At 46.4% G+C, this 24,668-nt stretch overlaps 3 protein-coding genes across 5 annotated transcripts in view; 1 reads left to right on the forward strand and 2 right to left on the reverse strand.

The window, feature by feature from the left end:
* Window positions 1-7,616, reverse strand: part of sarnp (SAP domain containing ribonucleoprotein) — a 67,145-nt gene extending 59,529 nt beyond the window's left edge. For both annotated transcript variants that reach the window (XM_072494075.1, XM_072494074.1), the window contains exons 1-3: window positions 7,473-7,616; window positions 6,024-6,123; window positions 2,284-2,330 (exon numbers count right to left, since the gene is read on the reverse strand). In XM_072494075.1, coding sequence (XP_072350176.1) covers window positions 2,284-2,330; window positions 6,024-6,123; window positions 7,473-7,511 — 186 coding nt within the window. In that variant the 5' untranslated portion in view covers window positions 7,512-7,616. The remainder of the gene's footprint in view (window positions 1-2,283; window positions 2,331-6,023; window positions 6,124-7,472) is intronic.
* inpp1 (inositol polyphosphate-1-phosphatase) overlaps window positions 6,640-24,668 on the forward strand; it is a 75,360-nt gene continuing 57,331 nt past the window's right edge. Inside the window, exons 1-2 of one of the 2 annotated variants that reach the window (XM_072494072.1) lie at window positions 6,640-6,750; window positions 8,116-8,237. The gene's annotated coding sequence lies outside the window, so the exon portion shown is untranslated. Of the gene's footprint in view, window positions 6,751-7,653; window positions 7,768-8,115; window positions 8,238-24,668 lie in introns of those variants that run through there. The other variant, XM_072494071.1, reaches the window with a different exon arrangement.
* The window catches only part of pan2 (poly(A) specific ribonuclease subunit PAN2), a 231,809-nt gene continuing 214,646 nt past the window's right edge, over window positions 7,506-24,668 (reverse strand). Inside the window, exon 26 of the mRNA XM_072494068.1 lies at window positions 7,506-7,636. Within this exon, the coding sequence (XP_072350169.1) occupies window positions 7,608-7,636 (29 nt within the window). The 3' untranslated portion in view covers window positions 7,506-7,607. The remainder of the gene's footprint in view (window positions 7,637-24,668) is intronic.

Consider the following 24,668-nt stretch of genomic DNA (forward strand, 5'->3'; position numbering starts at 1 on the left):
TTCAGACAGATAATGTAATTTCAGGGATCAAGTGAGGATTTGGATACTGTCATGCAATCTTTCCTAGGAACCCATTATTCCCTGGTACTGACCAGGGCGGCACAGTGGTTAGCACTGCTGCATCACCACACCAGGGGCCCAGGTACAATTCCAGCCTTGGGCGACTTGCGTGGAATTTGCACTTCCTCCCCCTGTCTGCGTGGGTTTCCTCCTACAGTGCAAAGACGTGCAGGTTATGTGGATTAGCCATGCTAAATTCTCCCTTGTCCAAAGATGCAATAACAATAATCTAATATTCTTTATTAGTGTCACAAGTAACACTGCAATGATGTTACTGTGAAAATCCCCTAGTCGCCATGTGCACTGAGGGAGAATTCAGAATGTCCAATTCACCTAACAAACACGTCTTTCGGAACTTGTGGGGGGAAACAGGAGCACCCAGAGGAAACCCACACAGACACGGCAGAACGTGCAGACTCCACACAGTGACCCAAGCCGGGAATTGAACCCGGGTCCCTGGCTCTGTCAAGCAACAGTGCTAACCACAGTGCTACTGTGCCGGATGGGGTGGATGGAGGAGTGAACATGGGCGCTCTTTCGGAGAGCCGGTGCAGACTCGATGGGCTGAATGGCTTCTTCCTGCACTGTAGTGATTCTATGAAAAACATGAATAGGAGCATGACTAGACCAGATGGAATACAATGTTGACAAATGTGAGGTTATCCATTTTGGTAGGAACAACAGCAAAAGGGATTATTATTTAAATGATAAAATACTAAAACATGCTGCTGTGCTAGTACATGCGTCACAAAAAGTTGGTTTACAGGTGATTAAGGCGGCGAATGGAATTTTGTCCTTCATGGCTAGAGGGATGGAGTTTAAGACTAGGGAGGTTATGCGGCAATTGTATAAGGTGTTAGTGAGGCCACACCTGGAGTATTGTGTTCAGTTTTGGTCTCCTTACTTGAGAAAGGACGTACTGGCACTGGAGGGTGTGCAGAGGAGATTCACTAGGTTAATCTCAGAGCTGAAGGGGTTGGATTACGAGGAGAGGTTGAGTAGACTGGGACTGTCTTCGTTGGAATTTAGAAGGATGAGGAGGGATCTTATACAAACATATAAAATTATGAAGGGAATAGATAGGATAGATGCGGGCAGGTTGTTTCCACTGGCGGGTGAAAGCAGAACTAGGGGCATAGCCTCCAAATAAGGGGAAGTAGATTTAGGACTGAGTTTAGGAGGAACTTCTTCACCCAAAGGGTTGTGAATCTATGCAATTCCTTGCACAGTGAAGCAGTAGAGGCTCCTTTATTAAATGTTTTTAAGATAAAGATAGATAGTTTTTTGAAGAATAACGGGATTAAGGGTTATGGTGTTCGGGCCGGAAAGTGGAGCTGAGTCCACAAAAGATCAGCCACGATCTCATTGAATGGCGGAGCAGGCTCGAGGGGCCAGATGGCCTACTCCTGCTCCTAGTTCTTATGTTCTTATATGGCCTCTTGAGCCTGCTCTGCAATTCAATAGATCATGGCTGACCTACTTCAACTACACATCCCCAAAGATCTGTCGATTGCAGTCTTGAATATACTCCATGACAGAGTATCTACAATCCTCCGAGACTAAGAATTCCTAAGATCCCAACCTTTTGAGCAAAGAAACCTTTCCTCAGCTAGTTCTAAATGACGAACACCGTATCCCGAGACCGTGACCTCTAGTTCTGGACTCTCTAGTGACAAGGTAAGAGTCTCGGAACATCTACCCTGTTAACGCCTCTCTGAATTTCATATATTTCAATCATAAACTAAAAGAAAGGGCAGCACGGAGGCGCAGTGTTAGCACTGCTGCCTCACGGTGCTGAGGTTACAGGTTCGATCCCGGCTCTGGGTCACTGTCCGTGTGGAGTTTGCACATTCTCCCCGTGTTTGCGTCGGTTTCGCCCCCACAACCCAAAGATGTGCAGGGTAGGTGGATTGGCCACGATAAATTGCCCCTTAATTGGAAAAAATTAATTGTGCACTCTAAATTTGTATTTAAAAAAAAACTAAACTAAAAGAAAACCAAAACTTATTAGAGAAAAAAATGAAACAGACTGCATGGCGTGTGAAATTACAATGTCCATTGGCCATAAGTGCAGAAATATCAAGTCATTCATCTTTACTGTGAACACTGCCAATGAATTGAGTGACTTTAGCAGAATCTCAGAAGCATGTTCACCCAGCTATGACAACCATATATTTCTAATGACGTCAAAAAATTCTAGAAAAGCAACATGAAGAATTCTACCTCTGTATCTTCAGCTAGAACATCCTCTTCATTCACTTCTTCCTCAGCTGCAAAAGAAAGGAGTGGATTGATACTGGACCTCAAAACTAGTTTGGAACTGCAAACAAGGGAGCAAGGACTTGTATCTAACAATGATTTATCTATGTATTCCAGTTGTTATTCTACTAGAGGCCCTGCTCAGTAAAATACTAGAAGAGTGACAAAAATAGACGGAAGCAGAGTACAATACAATTTCCCCAAGGGGGTTTAGAAAAGTGATTATATTAAGTCCTTGCCCTACAGTACAGAAAGCGATGGCATGAAGTATATTGCATCCCTTGAATAACAGGTATAGTGTGCCTATGTTTCAGAGCGCAATGTTACATTTCCCATGCCGATCCAGGTTTCTCCCCATTAATCATCTGCTCTACAAGCCTCCCTCTCCTTCAAGGCATCGACAATGGCCACATTTCATTATCCTATTCACGCGCCCATTATTCATGTGATCAATCTCATTGGGCTAATAAACCAAAAGGAGACATCACAGCCAAGCCTGATCCTTTCCTAACTCGACGTCCAAAGAAATGCAGAGCTCGACGAACACTCAGGAACAAGGTCAATTTTCTTTTCTGACCCAGAGGTGCCGAAGACACTAGCCCTCAAAATGTTAACTTTTCTTTTCTCTCCAATGATACTATCCGACCTGAGAGTTTCCAGTGCTTCTGTTGCAATACCCAACTGTATGTAGCTGAGATCACTTATATCAGTGGATTGAAGACGAAACTTGGGTTCCTCCTGATATTAGGGTTCAACTGGGTAAACACATGTCACTGGGTATCCAAACATTAACTTTGGGGGAGGGGATAAATGAAGTACCATATTGTAAATGAAAGCAATTCAAAGCACACTTACTAAGTGTTACTGAGCACAAAACATCTTGTGCAGTTACAAAATACCCCAAAACGCATGCGGATATTAAAATGCACTTGCCACTGCAGCAGTGCTGCCTCACGGTGCCGAGGACCCGGGTTCAATCCCAGCCCCAGGTCTGTGTGGAGTTTGCACATTCTCCCCGTGTCTGCATGGGTCACTCCCACAACCCAAAGGTGTGCAGGGTAGGTGGATTGGCCACGCTAAATAGCCGCTTCATTGGGAAAAACAAAATGAATTGGGGTTTCAAAAAATGCACTTGGCCGTATAGTTTTAAAATAGAATCTCAACATCAGGGCCTCAGTCCATAATTAATTTTAATATCCCTTTGATTTACTTGCTCCCCACCCACCCCACTAATTTAGATAAGAGTCAACTGAAAGACAGTACAAGCATATAGCCTGGAAAAAGTTAGTGCCCAAACAGTCTGGGAAGAAAAAACACAAAGCTAAAGCGCCACAAAATATTATGAACCAATGTTAATTGAGAAAAACACTGGTGGAATGAGTAAATCCTAAACATCGGTACCCCAATATCAAGACACAATTTAAACAGTAACATTCAAAGAGAGGAGCTAATTCTAACCTTTTCTGGCTTGCTGCTTTAAAAAAAAAAATTGGCTGATTAGGATTAAGTTTAAGAACATTAGTAAAAAGGGACAGCAATTCTAATAGACGTCTATATTAAATTAGTAGACTAGTCGTTTTCTTTTACGGATAAAAATGGATTTATAACTCAAGATACCAATCACAATGTGACTGAATTTGAACTTCCACACAAATATTTCTATGGTTCTTTCTAAAAGCAAAACAGACAAATGAGGGCACAATTATGTATTGACTCTGCAGAATAAGGTCCCTGATTAAAGAGGAAGCTTATTCTGAAAATAACTACTTTGAATGTTTTAAGTATTCATCCCCCAGATGTTTTATGATTGAGATACTACTTAATGGCTGGTTAGCAGAGCGGTCATCTTTTCCATCATCAATAAAAACAAATCCACAGGTCTGTCCAAGGTTTGAAAGAAAACCGGTTAATGCATTTATAGTATTCCTTTCCATTCTTTGTTATAGAGCCTGTTAGCTAAGCAGTCAGCAAAATAATCCAAACCAATGAAACACTTGGGAATGGAGCAATGTTCAGATTTTAGGTAAGAAAACAACATACCCGATGAGCATACAGGATTTAGCGAAAAGGAATAAAAACAGAAAATGCTGGAAATACTCAGGCACCACCAATTCTGTGTCAAAGGTCATCGACCTGAAATGTTAGTTGTTTCTCACTCCACAAATGCTGCCTGACCTGCCAAATATTTCTTGCATTTTCTGTTTTATTTCAGCATAGATTATCATAGAATTTACAGTGCAGGAGGCCGCCATTCGGCCCATCGAGTCTGCACCGGCTCTTGGAAAGAGCACCCTACCCAAGGTCAACACCTCCACCCTATCCCCATAACCCAGTAACCCCACCCGACACCAAGGGCAATTTATCATGGCCAATCCACCTAACCTGCATATCTTTGGACTGTGGGAGGAAACCGGAGCACCCGGAGGAAACCCACGCACACACGGGGAGGACGTGCAGACTCCACACAGACAGTTGCCCAAGCTGGAATCGAACCTGGGACCCTGGAACTGTGAAACAATTGTGCTATCCACAATGCTACCGTGCTGCCCTGCAACATATTGCTTGAAACCATGAATTGTGACTACAACAATTTAATTCTAACAATAATCTGGAACCAGCATTTTACATGAATCTAATGTGCTGACAAAATACACAGTAAAAATTCACAACGAGCAAACTAAAAATTAAACCAAAGTATTCTTTCTCAACCCTACTCCTCTAAAGTGGTCACGTTCAACAGAGGTGGGCTGCAAGAATTGCAGTCTAACCCAAAATCCCTGGCAGCTCAGTCCAAGGACACGCAACAAGATAAATAAAGTAAAAGAAAACCTTTTGGCCCATTTCACAATCATTTAAACACCTACAGTCCTGGCAAAGCATCCCACAAATAATTTCAGAACTTTACCATCACTCTCCTAAGTGAAAGTCCATTTCTAACGTTGATCCTTAGTATGAAGTCCTAAATTTGCCATTCATTTGTTTGACAGTTTGCTCTACTTCCATGGGACATCTTGAAGTAGATTGACTTCTTCTGCATTCACAATAAAATAACCATTATGTTCAGCAAACCTGACCTAGAAAGAGGACCAAGTGCACAAAACATTCTAGTTAAAAGATAACTGAAAGAGGGTGGTGAATCTTTGGAATTCTCTACCACAGAAGTATTGAGCATGTCCAAGACAGAAATCGACAGATTTCTGGTTACAACTGACATAAAGGGATAGTGGAGGGAAATGGCATAGAGGTAGATGATCAGCCACAATGTGCTTGAATGGCTCAATGGACCAAATGGCTCACTCCTGCACCTATATTCCTATTAAAGGAAAAAGAGTAACCATTCATTTAATCAAACCGTTTGAAATTACACAGAATAGAAAACCACTAAATTAAGACAGAATTCCAAAAGAAAAATAGCCACAACTGGAAATAAAATTACATTATAACCTTGAAGGATGTAACTCAAGCACTTTGATCAACTGACCCCAAGACAACTACCTGCAATGAAGATTCCCTTCCATTCAGAGATCAGCCAATGATTTTAAATTCAATGTAATGCCTTCTAACATAGGACTCAGAGACTGATGTTTTGCAAGTTCAACATACTTTGAATAACAAAAAAAAAAAATCATAATTATGCACAAACTCCTAGATTAATACTTATTTAAAAAATACTGTTTGGAATTATATAGCAGTCATGATTTTACCATGTTCTTCCAGGTAAGCCTGCAGTCTCTGGATGAGATCCTGCTTGTTTCCTTTGGTATCCAGCTCTCTTGAAGCACATTCTTGTCTCAGTTCAGTCAACTAAAACACAATGAAAACAGAGAGTCAGACCACAGAGGTTTACAGGAAAGGCAGCAAATCATTCATGTTTGTGCTGGATCTTGACAAGAGGGCAGCACTGTGGCACAATGGTTAGCACTGTTGCCGCGCAGCACCAGGGACCCGGTTCAATTCCGGCCATGGGTGACTGCGTGGAGTTTGCACGTTCTCCCAGTGCCTGCTCCGGTTTCCTCCCAGTCCAAAGATGTACAGGTTAGATGGGCTTGTGGCGATATGGTGGGTGAGTGGGTCCAGGTAGGGTGCTCTTTCAGAGGGCCGGTGACGATTCGATGGGCCGATTGGCCTCCTTCTCCACTGTAGGGATTCTATGGAGATCAGTCCAAAACCATATGCTCCCTTCCCATAGCCATGCATCAATCCAAAAAGATTCCCAGCACCCTTCTCCCAAAAGGAATCCAAAACTAATCCACTCCCTAAATTCCTCACTTCCTCTGCTTAAAATATTAATGCAACTCCCCCCCTCGGTCACTGCCTCAACCACTCCCAAAGCTAAGCATTCTGTACTCTGACTTGAAATAAATTTCTAACTTCCCTACTCGTCCGAGGATTTTAAAATTGATGACTCACCACCAACTGCATAACCACAAGGTAATATTTTTTCTACTCATACTGTTGGGGGCCATTCTTAATTTTAAAAACCTCAAATAAAATTGCCTCAACTTCTCTGCTCCCGTTGAGACATAAAATTTCCTATCCCTGTATCTACATCAACTCTATAGCTTCAACGTTTTATTTTAAATGGGCATTCTAAACTGCACAGTCCTTTAGCTGTGGATTAACCAACGGCTTACATATGCTTATCCTTGCTCTTGTACCATTCCCCCCCATTTACAAAACCAAAAGTGATAACGGGTTTTAATTGTTTTGTCTGGCTGTTCAGGGACTAACATCCCATTCTGAAATAGCTGTAGTGTACAGTAGAACAGCCCAAGCCCAGACCAAATAACATGGCACAGAGCAGGGCTTCCTGCTCGAAAGTGGCGTGTGGCTTCCCTGGATGCTGCATTCAGCCACTCGGCCATTGTGGAAACCATGTGTTTCTTCACAATGCGGCACTCTGAATATTTCCCGCATAGTTAAGTTGCTTCAAAGATTCAGGGAATTTTAGAACAGCGGGGGGGGGGGGGGTTAACCCCCACCTTTCAGACGGAGAGAAAAAAAACTGCGGTTCGCGAGTCTGCAGAGAAGAATTGGCGGGAGTGAATGGGAATGGAGAAGCTAAAGCGCGGGGGAGTTACTCAATCAGAAAGCCTTCTCTCTGAGCGCGGACACAGCTCACGCCATGCCACCATCCCTTCGACTCCCTTTACCTTCAATTTGCTGATATCCACCGCCGTCCTGTCCGCCATCTTGCCAGACTCTTCCCCGCTCGCCGCGCGTCCAATAGGCAACCGCTTTACTCACTGCTCAGCAAGCCGCCTCGCCATTGGCTCGTAAGAGGCGGGTCAGCTCAATCTCCTGTTGCTATGGGGATCTGAGAGGGAGGGAGGAAATGGATAAGGAAATTAATAGGGGAAGAAAATTGGGCAAAGGCCTAAAATAACTGCCCAACATTTAACGACAAATAACAGCAGGATTGGAATTTGAAAATTGTACAGAATTTTGGTAATGTGGCAACAGTCTGAAGCTGTTTTAGATTAGCTGCAGAAAGTTATGTAAAGATGTATTGCCCTCTCACAATGAAATAATGCTAACTTTATATTTTATCATTCGCTTTGTTTATGGACATACAATATGATGACCTGAGTTATGTGATACCATATATCACTTCCACGTGACTCTTGCCAGTTGCCATGGTCAAGTGGGCAATCTTCATTGGGGTAATCATCAGTTAACCTGGGTTCGCGGATAGTCACCGAGTAATTTTCAAGGATGAACATCAGACAGGGTGATTGAAATGTTCTGCTGCAGTCGCCTGCCCACAAATGTTTGTTTTGTCCCTTTTTGTCCCAGTGAGCCAGAGAAGACACAGCCAGGAGTGAGACACAGCTAAGAGTGAGTTTGGGAATTTGAATCTAGGTGGGAATTCGAAGCTGGGTGAGGAGGAAGTGCTTTTTATCCCTGGTAATTGACTGGTAAGCAGTGTTTCTGTTTCTCTGTTTCTTTTCATTGGTATATTTATTTAATTTGTTCTTCGTTGTGTATTTATTTATTTATTTATTTTTGTAAATTGTAATTGTTGAAGTTAACCGAAGGTTTAAGACATGGCAGGAGATCTCAGACCCGTGTCATGCTCCTCGTGTGCGATGTGGGAGCTCAGGGACATGTCCACTGTCCCTGGCTCCTTCACGTGCAAGAAGTGTGTCCAGTTGCAGCTCCTGTTAGACCGCTTGACAGCTCTGGAGCTGCGGATGGACTCACTTTGGAGCATCCGCGATGCTGAGGACGTCGTGGATAGCACGTTTAGCGAGTTGGTCAAACCGCAGGTGAAAGGTACTGAGGGAGATAGAAAATGGGTGACCAAAAGACAGAGCAAGAGTAGGAAGGCAGTGCAGGTGTCCTCTGCGGTCATCTCCCTGCAAAACAGATATATTGCTTTGGATACTGTTGAAGGAGATGGCTCACCAGGGGAAGGCAGCAGCCAGGTTCATGGCACCGTGGCTGGCTCTGCTGCGCAGCTGGGCAGGAAGAAGAATGGCAGGGCTATAGTGATAGGGGACTCAATTGTAAGGGGAATAGACAGGCGGTTCTGCGGACGCAATCGAGACTCCAGGATGGTATGTTGCCTCCCTGGTGCAAGGGTCGAGGATGTCTCGGAGCGGCTGCAGGACATTCTGGGGGGGGGGGGGGGGGGGGGGGAGGGTGAACAGCCAGCTGGTGTGGTGCACATAGGCACCAACGATATAGGTAAAAAACGGGACGAGGTCCGACAAGCTGAATTTAGGGAGCTAGGAGTTAAACTAAAAAGAAGGACCTCAAAGGTAGTAATCTCAGGATTGCTACCAGTGCCACGAGCTAGTCAGAGTAGGAATGTCAGGATAGAGAGGATGAATGCGTGGCTCGAGAGATGGTGCAAGAGGGAGGGATTCAAATTCCTGGGACATTGGAACCGGTTCTGGGGAGGTGGGACCAGTACAAATGTCTGCACCTGGGCAGGACTGGAAACGATGTCCTGGGGGGGGGGGGGTTTGTAGCCACCTAAAGTGGCTGATTCCCTATTAATTTGGTCAAAACCCGATTTAAAATGGCTAACCAAAAAGGCTGATGGTAAAAGCAGGCAACAGGACACAAACGGACAGATGCAGGCAGAATATCATATTCGGCTCTGGGGAAGTCGGCCCAGATCGATACTCAGGACTATTAGCAGCCCATCAACCCAGACATCTGCAGTTTAATCGGCTAGCCCCGGGAACAATTGCAACATATTAGCAATTGAATACCAGGCCAGACCTGTCGGCGCCTGCAGTGGCCGAAACAAAGGCAGGTGAACGACCACCCCCCCGATCGGGGAATCGCCTCGCAATTGGACGTTTCGAACCCAGTGATTGGGAACAAGTCCAATCACTTGGGACTCAGGGTCAAGGGCCGCCCCGAGAGGCGGGAAACCCCTGGGCCCTATAAAGTGAGGGGCCAAGTTCAGATCTCTCTCTCGCTCCCTTCTTCGCCTGCTCGAGACCTTCGCAAGAACATCAACCAGCAACTGTAAGTTTGAATCCAGCGATCGCTATCCGATAAAGACTCCTAGCCATCGACCTGTTGAATCAGCCTTTTGAATCCCGCGGGCCAGATCCGATTCGATAAGCCATTCGTTTCCCTGACCTGGTGGGCTCTTCCTAAAGTTAAGTATTGGCCAGTAGTGATAGGTTTCTATATAGATAGTAGGATTATTGTGTAAACATTATTGTTGTATATAATAAATGACCGTTGATTTCAATCTTACTAAGCGGTGTGCTGACTTATTAATCATAACTTGGACTTGAACCACGCGGCGGTATCAGAAAGATACCTGGCGACTCGTGAGCAAAGGTGACATAATCAGAGCTAATAAACTAAGGCTAAAAAGAGCAACATAATTGGCGACTCCGCCGGGACCCGACATAGAAGTGGAAAACCACTCCGGGAGAACCCCAACAATTTGAATAGAATCCAATCGGAAACAAAAACAAAAAACCACAAGTGTTCAAGCGATTCTGGTTAATAATTCACAATTCGGACGTGTGTGTATGCATGTGTAACTAACAGGGTTACAAGGTAAAACTGATAGATTTTGTTGCGTCAAAACTGTCGGAAGTCTGTATTTTCGGAAATTAGCGCAAGCCGTACCCGCATCTACAACACCACCTTAGCCCCCTGTTCCAAATTTGAACGTAACGAGCAGATAAGAGAGATAGCCATGCAGACAATGCAACGCCTCATGAACCCCGAAGAATTTGCGGTCGCACCGATCAGCAGCGTTAGAGTGGGACAGTGTCCCATTTGGGAAGTGGAAATTCGCAAATTTCTGCAGGGCAAAGGATGGCCCGTGTGGAGCGGTTTCTGTAATAATGACGACTCAGGTCCCGGAAGTATAGGGCATACTTGGTGGGAGAACCTGAGTGAGATCCATAAAAAGAGCTTAGCAAAAGCGCGCAAGCCGATGGCAATCGTGTCCTGCATGGCACAATTGCGAGGCACAGAGGAGGTCGTCAGGACGCTCCGAAAAGAAATAGAAGGCATACATCGTATGAGTAAAATCGATGTATGCGAGATGGAAAAGGAAAACCTGGAATTGAAAAGGCAGTTAGAAGCCAAGGACGAAGAGGTGGCTGACGCCAAACGGGGTCACCAGTCTTGTCTGGCGCATTTAAGCAGTTTTCAATCCCAGTATGAGAAGGCTTATCAGGACACGCAGCGTGCAGTCCTGGTTGAGAAAGAGACAGAGAAGCAGGGGGAGACGCTACAGAAGCAATGTAGTGATCTCAAGGCAGCCTTGAGAGCGCTCCACGCTGCAACCACGGAACAAAGGCAGAGTACCTTGGACCATGCAAAGTGCCGAAAGCAAATTGCAGACCTGCAAGCAATGCTTTCTGTCCAAAAGGGATTCCAAGACACCTTTGGGGAAAGTTTAGACCAGGAAGACGGCCCTGATTGGGAAGAACTGCAAGAGACAGCGCAGATATATGTTCAGGGAGCATGTGCGCAAGGAAAACCCCAAAGGAGGAGAGCACCCCCACCCCCCACACAGCAGGTAATACAGGCTCCCATGAACCCTGTAACAACCCACCGCACCGCCACATCAGGCGAAGCGGAATTCCTATATTCCACCCCCCTCACAGTGACCCAATTACGGGACGCGTGTGCTAAAATCGCACCGTTCCTCCCCGCTTCAGACCCACACCATTTCTTTGCCACTGTCAAACACCAGGCGACCATGTACAGCCTGGATGAAAAAGAGCAGGTAAAGCTCACGGTCCTCACCTTAGACCCATCAGTCGCAGCAGCCCTTCCCGACCCACAGAATGTAGGAGGAGGCACCCTTGCAGAAATGCATACCGCGATCCTGGATGCGATCGGGTACAACCGGGGCGACCCCGTAGACGGTCTAAATAAATGCAGACAGAAAAAGTCTGAACACCCCACAGCGTTCGCAGGACGCTTGTGGATTCACTTTGAAGCCGTTTTCGGAAATGTAGACCGTGCCCATTTGTCCGCAGACAATATGGCCAAATGGACCCTTATCTCCCATGCCACGGAAGCAGGACAGAATGCCTGTAGTAATTATGACCCCTCGGAGGAGGCTCATAATGAGAAGTGGCTGGTCAAAAGATTGTCCCGCGTTTGGGAACAAGCGGCTCACGGTAAATCCGCAGCTAGAACCCCCGAGGAAAACCAAGCCGCCGCAGACGTGCAGGCAGTAAGAACCACTCTTCACAACCCCGCCTGGGTAAACGAGGGAAAGAGCAGCCCCCCAGCCAAACCGCAAGAATGCTACAATTGTGGACAGTTGGGACATTTTGCCAAAGAATGCAAGGCCCCTAAAAAACCACAGAGAGCCCATCAGACCGGCACTCTCAATAAGAAAAAGGCAGAGCCCATACATAGCGTTAGCGCCCAGTCCGATCAGACAGACTTGACCGGAACGGACTGACAGAGTACAGGCTCCCCCAGCTGGGTCTGCGATACCCTTTGGGATAGGTCAGGACGACCCGTAGTCGCAGCAAAGGTTAGGGGACAGCCGATCGAGCTTCTCTGGGACACAGGAGGGTCCCGCACAACCTTAAATTCCTCCACCCTTGGTAAGGACACGTGGCCCACTACAGCCACTATCACCCTCAGCGGCTTCACAGGCCACTCACAGCAGGGACACATCACAGCCCCTGTACCCATCCAGATCGGAACTATTAACACAAAACACCCCGTAGTGTTAGTCGACCTGCCCCCAACAGCAGAGCACATTTTAGGGATCGACTTCATGAATTCTCATCACCTCTCTTTCGATCCAGTCAACCAGTGTGTCTGGAAGATGGCAAAATCCACTAGAGCCCCCGCTACGCTCAATATAGGGGATTATATGAACAAAATTAGCGCAGTAGGCGAGTTTTGGTTCAACCCCACCACACTCAGCACGGACCAACAGGTTAGGGCAGTCCTGCAAAAGAACAGGGCAGCATTCGCAACCCACAAACACGACTGTGGACGGAGGACCGGTTCCGTACAAATAACAGGACCGGACCCTAGACCCCAGAAACAGTACGGATTTCCCCTAGAAGCAGAGGGAGAAATCCTAAAAGTCATAGAAAGCTTATTAGAGCAGGGCGTCCTAAGATCGGTAGCCTCAACTAATAATGCCCCAATTTGGCCAGTAAGAAAGCCCGACGGATCATGGCGCTTGACCATTGATTATCGGGAACTCAATAAAGTCACCCCCGCAGCAGCCCCTACCGTTGCAACAAGTCCCGAGACCATGCTCAAACAGGGACTCCATGCCCGATATTTCACGGTTTTGGACGTTAGTAATGGGTTCTGGTCCATTCCATTGGCAAAGGCATGCCAGTATAAATTTGTCTTCACTTTCAGAGCGCAGCAGTACACGTGGACATGCCTGCCACAAGGCTTCCACAACTCCCCCTCCATTTTCCACCGACAGCTGGCAAATGGACTAGCAAAGTTTTCTCGCCCCGAATGCCTGGTACAGTACGTAGACGATCTACTACTGCAGACAGACACAAAGGAAGAGCACATTGAGCTTCTGTCCGAACTCCTGGAATTACTGCGCTCCATTGGCTGTAAAGTCAACCCCAAAAAGGCCCAGATATTGGAAGAAAGGGTGATATATTTGGGTACTATCATCACACACGGCAAACGCGAGATCGAGCACAAAAGAATTGACTCGATCGCTAAATTGCCCCTTCCCCAACACGTTTCAGCCCTCCGGTCGTTTTTAGGACTGGTTGGCGACTGCCGAAACCACATTGACGGTTTCGCCAGCAAGGCAGCGCCCCTCTCAGACCTCCTAAAGAAAGGAGCCCCCTGGGAATGGCTTCCGCAGCATACGGATGCTGTGGAATCATTAAAACAGGCGCTCATAGCCGCCCCCGCACTACAAGTTCCCGACCCGTTTCCCCTTACGCCATAGAGGTAGCGACCACAGAGCGCACCCTTTCAGCCGTGCTCCTGCAGGAACGGCACGACCAGCTAAGGCCCGTAGCTTATGCCTCCCGGATTTTAGATGCTCTGGAGCAGGGATTTCCAGCCTGTGAGAGGCACCTGCTCGCATTTTTCTGGGCAGTCCAGTACTTCTCATACATTACCGGACTGAACCCCATCACCATCTTGACCGAACACACCCCCACCCAATTTTTACTGGATGGACGACTTAATGACGGTACCGTCAGCCAAATCCGTGCTGCTAGGTGGACCCTTCTCTTACAAGGACAGGACATCACAGTAAAACGGACAAAGACTCACACATACTTAGCGGACAATCTACAGTACCCCGGAACCCCCCATGAGTGTGAAATCATCTCGCCCCACCATAATACCGGCCCCTTTATAGCTAAAACCCCCCCCAGAAAACTAGCCACTCCATCTCAGAACCCCCCTCACCCGGACACGTGTGACCCCATTAGGATTTATGTGGATGGATCTTCCACAGTCCTGGATGGGCAACGCATAACAGGCTGTGGGATTTATGTGGAGGACGCGCAGGGACGCGCTCTCGAGGAAATCACATTAAAATTACCCGGACACTTAGGCGCGCAGGCAGCAGAGCTTGCGGCCATCGCTTACATTGTAGAGCACCCAGAGTCCTTCCCCAGCCCAGCAGACATATATTCAGACAGTCTATACGTATGCAACAGCCTCACTGAATTTCTGCCCCTCTGGGAAACCCCTCCCCTCAGCCCCATTACTCCGTCATATTCTGGAAAAAGCCAAGAACAGGACTTTTGGCATTCTAAAAGTCCGCAGCCACCATCGTTCCTCCCCCCCCCCCCCCCCCCCCCCCCAGGAAATGTAAAAGCCGACGCGCTGGCTAAGGCAGGATCCAGGCATGGGTACATTTGGAAGCCCCCCGAGAGCGCCCCAGTGAGTGCGCCAGTGAGTGCAGTTCAGGTCGCGCAGACTAGGATCGAAGATCTAGTAGAGGCCCAGAAGCAGGATAGCGCTCTCACTGAGATCGTGAAAGGAAAGTTTCCAGCCTCATACGAGAGGTACAGAAATACAATAACCACACATGACGGTGTGGTGTTAAAGGACACCCTTTACGTAGTTCCTGAACAGGACAGGAACCAATTAATCTGTTTATTCCATGATGGTCATGGACACCAGGGAATCGAACCCACCGCAACCCACCTCAAACAGCTTTGTTGGTGGCCTAATCTCAAAGAGGATGCATCCCATTACATTGAGAATTGCCTCATCTGCGCTCAGAACAACCCCGATAGATATGCCAAAAAGGCACATCTCAGCCACACCCGACCCGTTAACGGCCCCTGGACTAACCTCCAGATCGATTTTATAGGTCCATTGCCCCCTTGCAGGAATGGTTATAAATATGTTCTGGTGGTCATTGACACTTTTACAAAGTGGGTGGAAGCATTTCCAGCCCGCACCAACACCGCGAAAACCACAGCCAAAATCCTAACCCACCACATCTTTACAAGATGGGGACTCCCCCGCAGTATTGAATCGGACCAAGGTTCTCACTTTACGGGATGGGTCATGCAGAACGTCCTCACGATATTTACCATAACCCAAAAATTTCACATTGCGTACCACCCTCAGTCGAGTGGTATAGTGGAGCGCATGAATCGGACCCTAAAAACCACCCTCCGAAAAATGGTCCAGCAGAACAACACCACCTGGGATTCGGTCCTCCACTTTGCGCTGATGTTTTTGCGTAACACTGTTTCCACCTCCACAGGTTACACCCCACACACTCTCATGACCGGACACCCCATGAAAGGGACAGAATACTTGTTAGGTTTAGACCTGACCAGCCCTGAAGTTACGGCCCTCACCCATGAGAAAGCCGTTGAACAATTACTCGCAAATGTAAAAACGGCTCAGTTAGCAGCCGCTGTTAAACTGGGCACTAAAAGAAAACAGAGCAAAGCCTGTTTTGATAAGGCAGTACATGCAACGGAGTATAATATAGGACAACAAGTGATGTTGTCTGTGTATAACCCCAGCACATTTCTGTCTCCGAAATACTCGGGTCCGTTCTCCATTACGGATAAAGTAAGCCCATCGGTATACAAAATCAAATACCAAAATGGTAAGACTGCGTGGTTTCACATAAACCAGCTAAAGGTTTATGGAGCGCAGTCGAACCACGCCCACCACGTCATGCTTGACGCGGCAGACCAAACCCCGCCCACAGCCAACGTAACCACACCCACCCCTTCCACGTCCAGCCCAGACACGGACTCGCCCCCGACTCCACCCACAAACTTTACGCTCCGCCCCAGAATGCCCACAGACTGCAGCAGCAGAGACAGCGACTGTGACTCTGACGACAGCCACAGCACGCCTCCCTACTATCCTGGTCCCACACCCTCCGACTTCGACTCCAGTGATCCCTTCCTCGTCACTTTCTTAAACAAACCACACCACCGACCACCGAACCACACGGACGACCCCGACTTTGTTTCCACCCAACTCGACCCAACTCATTGGCACCGCGACAACTCCTGCAGACTCGTCCGCAACAACGAGAGCGACCCCAACTCACACCACGCAGCCCTTTTCGCCCTAATTCACTCCAGAGTTTGGCACCCGGGAGAAAGTGACGACCTCGGGTCTGACTCCCAAGCCGCCAACCCATTTGCGACCCTGTTCGCAACAGAGAACTGAGGTGTCCACATGATGATTTAAAGGAGACACTTGGTGAAAGGTGTTGTCCTTCCTGATGGAACCGGCAGGATGTTTTCCGTTGTTTGTATGTTTGTTTAATGTTGTTCGTCCAATGTTCTCACCGCCACACACATATTCACCGGAACTTTTTAACTTTTTCCCACTGACACCCACCGCGGCCACACGCCCATTCTGCCGAAACCTCTGAGGACTTGCCTCAGACACCCGATCGTAACTGCTCTTCTGATTTGACGGGAGATTCAGAACAGCAACCCCACCATGATGACTACATTTTTGTCCGTTCTTGTCGGTTGCTCAGGCAGTGGAGAAACGGCGTGAGACCCGCCCTGCCTGGGGACCCCCCCGTTGGTCAAAAACGCTCGGGTAGGGGAGATACGGTATTGGTAGCCGTCCTACCCGGGGACTCCATCCAAATCTTACCCGTCGCGGCCCATACGCACCTCATTCGACCTTTTCCTTTCAAAAACAGTTTTATTTCTTTAGGCAACCTTTGGGTTGCTGCCAAATGCTATTTACATCCTAGAACATTTGGATGCTAAACTTAGCACTGGTCCACCATTGGGAAGTGTGCCGTGTCCGAACATTTGTTTTGATTAAAAAAAATCGGGGAGCAGTCACATATTGTGACCAATTATAAGGGTTTAATTGGCCCCAAGAAGGACAGACACACTAACACACCGGATATTAAACCAAGGTAGTTACAGATACTATGCTTGTTTTACAGAACTTCAGAAGCTCCAGGACCGGAGAAAAACAGAGAACACAGAGAAAGAAAAGAAAGAGGACAGCCATGAGGACTTCAGTCATCGTGCTCAACATCTTTTTGGACATTTGGTTGCGCGGGAACGCGGACCCCATTACTCCAAACCTCCCTGCCGTTAATGTTTCACTGCCCCGCAGTACCGAGGGCCCAGTCACCAGCCGCGCTGCATTATCCTGGTGTGCCAAGCTCATAACTTGGTACTCCCTATCGTACGTCATTGAGGCACTGTTAGCATTGGCCATACTCTGCTGTGCAGTACAGACCATGTGCCTCCGCAAGTGGAAAAGGAGCGTACCGCGCTCGAACCCCGGTATATCGGATCCGATCCCCAATATTCGGCTATGACCAGACCCCAGAGTCCCGCGACCTATGAATAATGAAACATGCACTTGCGTTTTCCTGTAAATAAAAAGAAATGTATGGAAATGTATGATCCTGCGCTTGACTGCCAAGCCAGGAAAGAATATATGGAATATTATCATTGTTGTTGTATGTTTAGAGAGATAGGATTATGCAATGCTTGATGAGTTGTTTAGGTAAAGTTAGAGGTTCCCAGTTTACTTTTTTTGATACATGCCCCTGCCTGACATAGCGCCCTCAAGAATTGTTTAGGTAATTTTTTGTGCATAGCTAGGGTCAGAGTAGTGGCCATGTAGGAGGTGCCCCCCCCCCCCCCCCCGGTCAGGGAACGAAAAGGACAAAATTTATGTGATCCTTCACGCTTCGCGTTAGGATCACAAGGAGGACCTGTAGCCACCTAAAATGGCTGATTCCCTATTAATTTGGCCAAAACCCGATTTAAAATGGCTAACCGAAAAGGCTGATGGGAAAAGCAGGCAACAGGACACAAATGGACAGCTGCAGGCAGAATATCATATTTGGCTCTGGGGAAGTCGGCCCAGATCGATACTCAGGACTATAAACAGCCCATCAACCCAGACATCTGCAGTTATACTCAGGACTATTAGCAGCCCATCCACCCAGACATCTGCAGTTTAATCGGCTAGCCCCGGGAACAATTGCAACATATTAGCAATTGAATACCGGGCCAGACCTGTCGGCGCCTGCAGTGGCTGAAACAAAGGCAGGTGAACGACCACCCCCCGATCGGGGAATCGCCTCGCAATTGGACGTATCGAACCCAGTGATTGGGAACAAGTCCAATCACTTGGGACTCAGGGTCAAGGGCCACCCCGAGAGGCGGGAAGCCCCTGAGACCTATAAAGTGAGGGGCCAAGTTCAGATCTCTCTCTCCCTTCTTCGCCTGCTCGAGACCTTCGCAAGAACATCAACCAGCAACTGTAAGTTTGAATCCAGCGATCGCTATCCGATAAAGACTCCTAGCCATCGACCTGTATCAGCCTTTTGAATCCCGCGGGCCAGATCCGATTCGATAAGCCATTTGTTTCCCTGACCTGGTGGGCTCTTCCTAAAGTTAAGTATTGGCCAGTAGTGATAGGTTTCTATATAGATAGTAGGATTATTGTGTAAACATTACTTGTTGTATATAATAAATGACCGTTGATTTCAATCTTACTAAGCGGTGTGCTGACTTATTAATCATAACTTGAGCTTGAACCACGTGGCGGTATCAGAAAGATACCTGGTGACTCGTGAGCAAAGGTGACATAGTCAGAGCTAATAAACTAAGGCTAAAAAGAGCAACAGTTTGCTCGAGCTGTTGGGGAGAGTTTAAACTAATGTGGCAGGGGGATGGGAACCGATGCAGGAAGTTGGAAGGTAGTAAAACAGGGACAGAAATAAAAGGCAGTAAGGGGGAAAGTGTAAGGCAGAGAAGCCATAGTCAAAAATCAAAAAGGGTGACAGTACAAGGTACAGTGACTGAGGGGAGCTCAGTGAATAGGACCAGGAATACTAAAAGAAATAAAACGGGAAGTGAAAACATTAATGGTAAGCAACGCGGCAGGTTGTTACATGAAGATATGGGTTCAACGACAAGGAAAATTAGGAGAAAGGTTAAGAGGAAATATAACTTAGGAGAGGTGACTGATCGAGGTGTTAAGATTCAGAACAGAGGTAAAAAAGCCAACATAAGTGTACTTTACCTGAATGCTCGTAGTATTCGGAATAAGGTAAATGAGTTGATGGCGCAAATCATCGTGAATGACTATGATTTAGTGGCCATTACTGAAACATGGTTAAAGGATGGTCACGACTGGGAGTTAAATATCCGAGGGTATCAAACTTTTCGGAAGGACAGAGTGGATGGTAAGGGAGGTGGTGTCGCTCTGTTTTTTAAGGATGACATCGGTGCTATGGAGGATAAGGTTGAATCCATTTGGGTGGAAATCAGGAATAGTAAGGCGAAAAACTCACTGATAGGAGTAATCTATAGGCCACCAAATAGTAACATTATGGTGGGGCAGGCAATAAACAAAGAAATAACTGATGCATGTAGAAATGGTACAGCAGTTATCATGGGGGATTTTAATCTACATGTTGATTGGTTTAACCAGGTCGGTCAAGGCAGCCTTGAGGAGGAGTTTATAGAATGTATCCGCGATAGTTTCCCAGAACAGTATGTAATGGAACCTACGAGGGAACAAGCGGTCCTAGATCTGGTCCTGTGTAATGAGACAGGATTGATTCAGGATCTCATAGTTAGGGATCCTCTCGGAAGGAGCGATCACAATATGGTGGAATTTAAAATACAGATGGAGGGTGAGAAGGTAAAATCAAGCACTAGTGTTTTGTGCTTAAACAAAGGAGATTACAATGGGATGAGAGAAGAACTAGCTAAGGTAGACTGGGAGCAAAGACTTTATGGTGAAACAGTGGAGAACCTTCCAAGTGATTTTTCACAGTGTTCAGCAAAGGTTTATACCAACAAAAAGGAAGGGCGGTGAAAAGAGGGAAAATCGACCGTGGATATCTAAGGAAATAAGGGAGAGTATCAAATTGAAGGAAAAAACATACAAAGTAGCAAAGATCAGTGGGAGACTCGCGGACTGGGAAATCTTTAGGGGGCAACAGAAAGCTACTAAAAAAGCTATAAAGAAGAGTAAGATAGATTATGAGAGTAAACTTGCTCAGAATATAAAAACAGATAGTAAAAGTTTCTACAAATACATAAAACGAAAAAGAGTGGCTAAGGTAAATATTGGTCCTTTAGAGGATGAGAAGGGAGATTTAATAATGGGAGATGAGGAAATGGCTGAGGAACTGAACAGGTTTTTTGGGTCGGTCTTCACAGTGGAAGACACAAATAACATGCCAGTGACTGATGGAAATGAGGCTATGACAGGTGAGGACCTTGAGAGGATTGTTATCACCAAGGAGGTAGTGATGGGCAAGCAAATGGGGCTAAAGATAGACAAGTCTCCTGGACCTGATAGAATGCATCCCAGAGTGCTAAATGAGATGGCTAGGGAAATTGCAAATGCACTAGTGATAATTTACCAAAATTCACTAGACTCTGGGGTGGTCCCGGCGGATTGGAAATTAGCAAATGTAACACCACTGTTTAAAAAAGGAGGTAGGCAGAAAGCGGGTAATTATAGGCCAGTGAGCTTAACTTCGGTAGGAGGGAAGATGCTGGAATCTATCATCAAGTAAGAAATAGCGAGGCATCTGGATGGAAATTGTCCCATTGGGCAGACGCAGCATGGGTTCATAAAGGGCAGGTCGTGCCTAACTAATTTAGTGGAATGTTTTGAGGACATTAACAGTGCGGTAGATAACGGGGAGCCAATGGATGTGGTATATCTGGATTTCCAGAAAGCCTTTGACAAGGTGCCACACAAAAGGTTGCTGCATAAGATAAAGATGCACGGCATTAAGGGGAAAGTAGTAGCATGGATAGAGGATTGGTTAATTAATAGAAAGCAAAGAGTGGGGATTAATGGGTGTTTCTCTGGTTGGCAATCAGTAGCTAGTGGTGTCCCTCAGGGATCAGTGTTGGGCCCACAACTGTTCACAATTTACATAGATGATTTGGAGTTGGGGACCAAGGGCAATGTGTCCAAGTTTGCAGACGACACTAAGATAAGTAGTAAAACAAAAAATGCAGAGGATACTGGAAGTCTGCAGAGGGATTTGGATAGGCTAAGTGAATGGGCTAGGGTCTGGCAGATGGAATACAATGTTGACAAATGTGAGGTTATCCATTTTGGTAGGAATAACAGCAAAAGGGATTATTATTTAAATGATAAAATATTAAAACATGCTGCTGTGCAGAGAGACCTGGGCGTGCTAGTGCATGAGTCGCAAAAAGTTGGTTTACAGGTGCAACAGGTGATTAAGAAGGCAAATGGAATTTTGTCCTTCATTGCTAGAGGGATGGAGTTTAAGACGAGGGAGGTTCTGCTGCAATTGTATAAGGTGTTAGTGAGGCCACACCTGGAGTATTGTGTTCAGTTTTGGTCTCCTTACTTGAGAAAGGACGTGCTGGCACTGGAGGGTGTGCAGAGGAGATTCACTAGGTTAATCCCAGAGCTGAAGGGGTTGGATTACGAGGAGAGGTTGAGTAGACTGGGACTGTACTCGTTGGAATTTAGAAGGATGAGGGGGGATCTTATAGAAACATATAAGATTATGAAGGGAATAGATAGGATAGATGCGGGCAGGTTGTTTCCACTGGTGGGTGAAAGCAGAACTAGGGGGCATAGCCTCAAAATAAGGGGAAGTAGATTTAGGACTGAGTTTAGGAGGAACTTCTTCACCCAAAGGGTTGTGAATCTATGGAATTCCTTGCCCAGTGAAGCAGTAGAGGCTCCTTCATTCAATGTTTTTAAGATAAAGATAGATAGTTTTTTGAAGAATAAAGGGATTAAGGGTTATGGTGTTCGGGCTGGAAAGTGGAGCGGAGTCCACAAAGATCAGCCATGATCTCATTGAGTGGTGGAGCAGGCTCGAGGGGCCAGATGGCCTACTCCTGCTCCTAGTTCTTATGTTCTCATGTTCATTTTAATGAGCAGAATATTGTGGACAGGCAAGCTCTGAAACAGAAAGGTCTAGCTGGCCAAATATGTTATTGCTTGTCATCTTTTTATGATGGTTGTGTGTGTGTGCAAACCTGTCACGTGTTTATACTTACAAGTGAACTGGTTCTATGAGTACACTTGGCTATGTTTTTCCACATGAGTGTCAGCAGATAATTTGCCTCTGGAAATGACCACAGCTAATGGGCAGCACAAGTGGCTAGCACTGTGGCTTCACAGCGCCAGGGTCCCAGGTTCGATTCGGGCTTGGGTCACTGTCTGTGCGGAGTCTGCACGTTCTCCCCGTGTCTGCGTGGGTTTCCTCCGGGTGCTCCGGTTTCCTCCCACAGTCCAAAGACGTGCAGGTTAGGTGAATTAGCCATGATAAATTGCCCTTAGTGACCAAAAAGGTTAAGAGGGGTAATTGGGTTACACGGATAGGGTGGAAATGAGGGTTAAGTGGGTCGGTGCAGACTCGATGGGCCGAATGGCCTCCTTCTGCACTGTATGTTCTATATAGAACCTTAGTTAGGCCACACTTGGAGTTTAGTGTCCAATTCTGGTCGCCACACTACCAGAAGGATGTGGAGGCTTTAGAGAGGGTGCAGAAGAGATTTACCAGAATGTTGCCTGGTATGGAGGGCATTAGCTATGAGGAGCGGTTGAATAAACTCGGTTTGTTCTCACTGGAACGCCTGAGGGGCGACCTGATAGAGGTCTACAAATGTATGAGGGGCATAGACAGAGTGGATAGTCAGAGGCTTTTCCCCAGGGTAGAGGGGTCAATTACTAGGGGACATAGGTTTAATGTGCGAGGGGCAAGGTTTAGAGTAGATGTACGAGGTACGTTTTTTACACAGAGGGTAGTGGGTGCCTGGAACACGCTGCCGGAAGAGGTGGTGGAAGCAGGGACGATAGTGACATTTAAGGGGCATCTTGACAAATACATGAATAGAATGGGAATAGAGGGATATGGACCCAGGAAGTGTAGAAGATTGTAGTTTAGTCGGGCAGCATGGTCGGCACGGGCCTGGAGGGCCGAAGGGTTGTTCCTGTGCTGTACTTTTCTTTGTGAACTCAATCCAATCCTGACACACTGTCTAAACACATACTCTCCACCACAGCCCACTGGAGAGTGATCAGGAGGCAAAACTCTGGCTAATACATCCTTCCATAACTCAGGGCTGCTACAGATCACTACAGACATCAGTAAACCCTGGGACAATTTGGTCGAAATGGCTCAGTATCTCACCAGGCTTTTCATTTTCTTACAAAGTCACTGGGAAACTATTGTGTGCTATGCATAAACTGCAGTGGCAGCTGTCTCAGCTGATCTTGGCCAAAATCAGCAGGATTTTGCCCTGATGTTCAACACATGGTGCACATCAGCAGTTATGATTTCATCTCAGGATACAAGTATCTTCTCAACTTCTAAATGTGCTTATTACCCAATGTCAAATTTGGCTCAGTCGGCCACACTCTCACCTCTGTGTCAGAAAGTGGTGGATTCAAGCCTCACATGAATGCACGATTGGCACATCTGTGTAGTATTGAAGGAACACTGCACTGTCAAGGGTACTATCTTTCAATGCACTGTCAAGGGTACTATCTTTCAATGCCCTGTCTGCCCTTTCAGATGAGCATAAAAGATCCTATGGCACTGTATGAAGCACAGGAGAGTTACCCTGGTCAAATATCAATCCCTCAGTCAGCACATACATGCTGTTTGTAGGTCTTTACAGTGTGCAATTCAGCTGCTGTGTTTACTACATTACAATAGTGACTACACTTCAAATATACTCATTGGGCGTGAAGCACTTTGGAATGCCCTAAGTATATGAAAAACACTTTATAAATCCAAGTTTTTTTTCATTTACTAATTTATCAGGTATATCTAAAAAATACCTGTAAGAGTACTCTTGTTACCCTACACCAACGCGTGTGTGCGCTGGCAAACTGCAACAGGACCCACCATATCAGGGAGATGGAAGTATCAGAGGTAAAATCCTATTTTGCTATTTATTTCCACCAGCTTCCAACTATTCTCCGACTTGTCTTCCTTATTCTCTTGCTGAGGGGTTCTGTTTTGTGGCTGTTGGGTACTCACAAGTACCTTGGACAAATGATCATTCTTCACCTGTGAGCGCAGATAGTGAAGTTCAATGAGTTACACGATAGTGACTGACCCCATCCTGTCCTCACTCGATGTGCACTTTTTTTTTTTACACGGGTCACTAGATAGTGATCAAGCACAGGACCCTGTGCCTGATTCCCTTGTCCTACTGCTCCATGAAACACTACATGGACCCTTCAGAATTGTACCACTTTATTTCAAAATAATTAACATTATAAGAAGGGCAAAAAATATCTTGTAACTTTACAAGAGATTATTACTGTTTTATTTCATTTCTTTGGACTTGAGTGCCCCAAGAGTCCTGGGAGAGAGATTAGGGTTAATTGTGCAGGATAATAGCTAAAATGTTTGTTAACTCATCCTAAATATGCTT

This window comes from Scyliorhinus torazame, chromosome X, assembly GCF_047496885.1.
Source record: "Scyliorhinus torazame isolate Kashiwa2021f chromosome X, sScyTor2.1, whole genome shotgun sequence".
Classification (NCBI taxonomy): domain Eukaryota; kingdom Metazoa; phylum Chordata; class Chondrichthyes; order Carcharhiniformes; family Scyliorhinidae; genus Scyliorhinus; species Scyliorhinus torazame.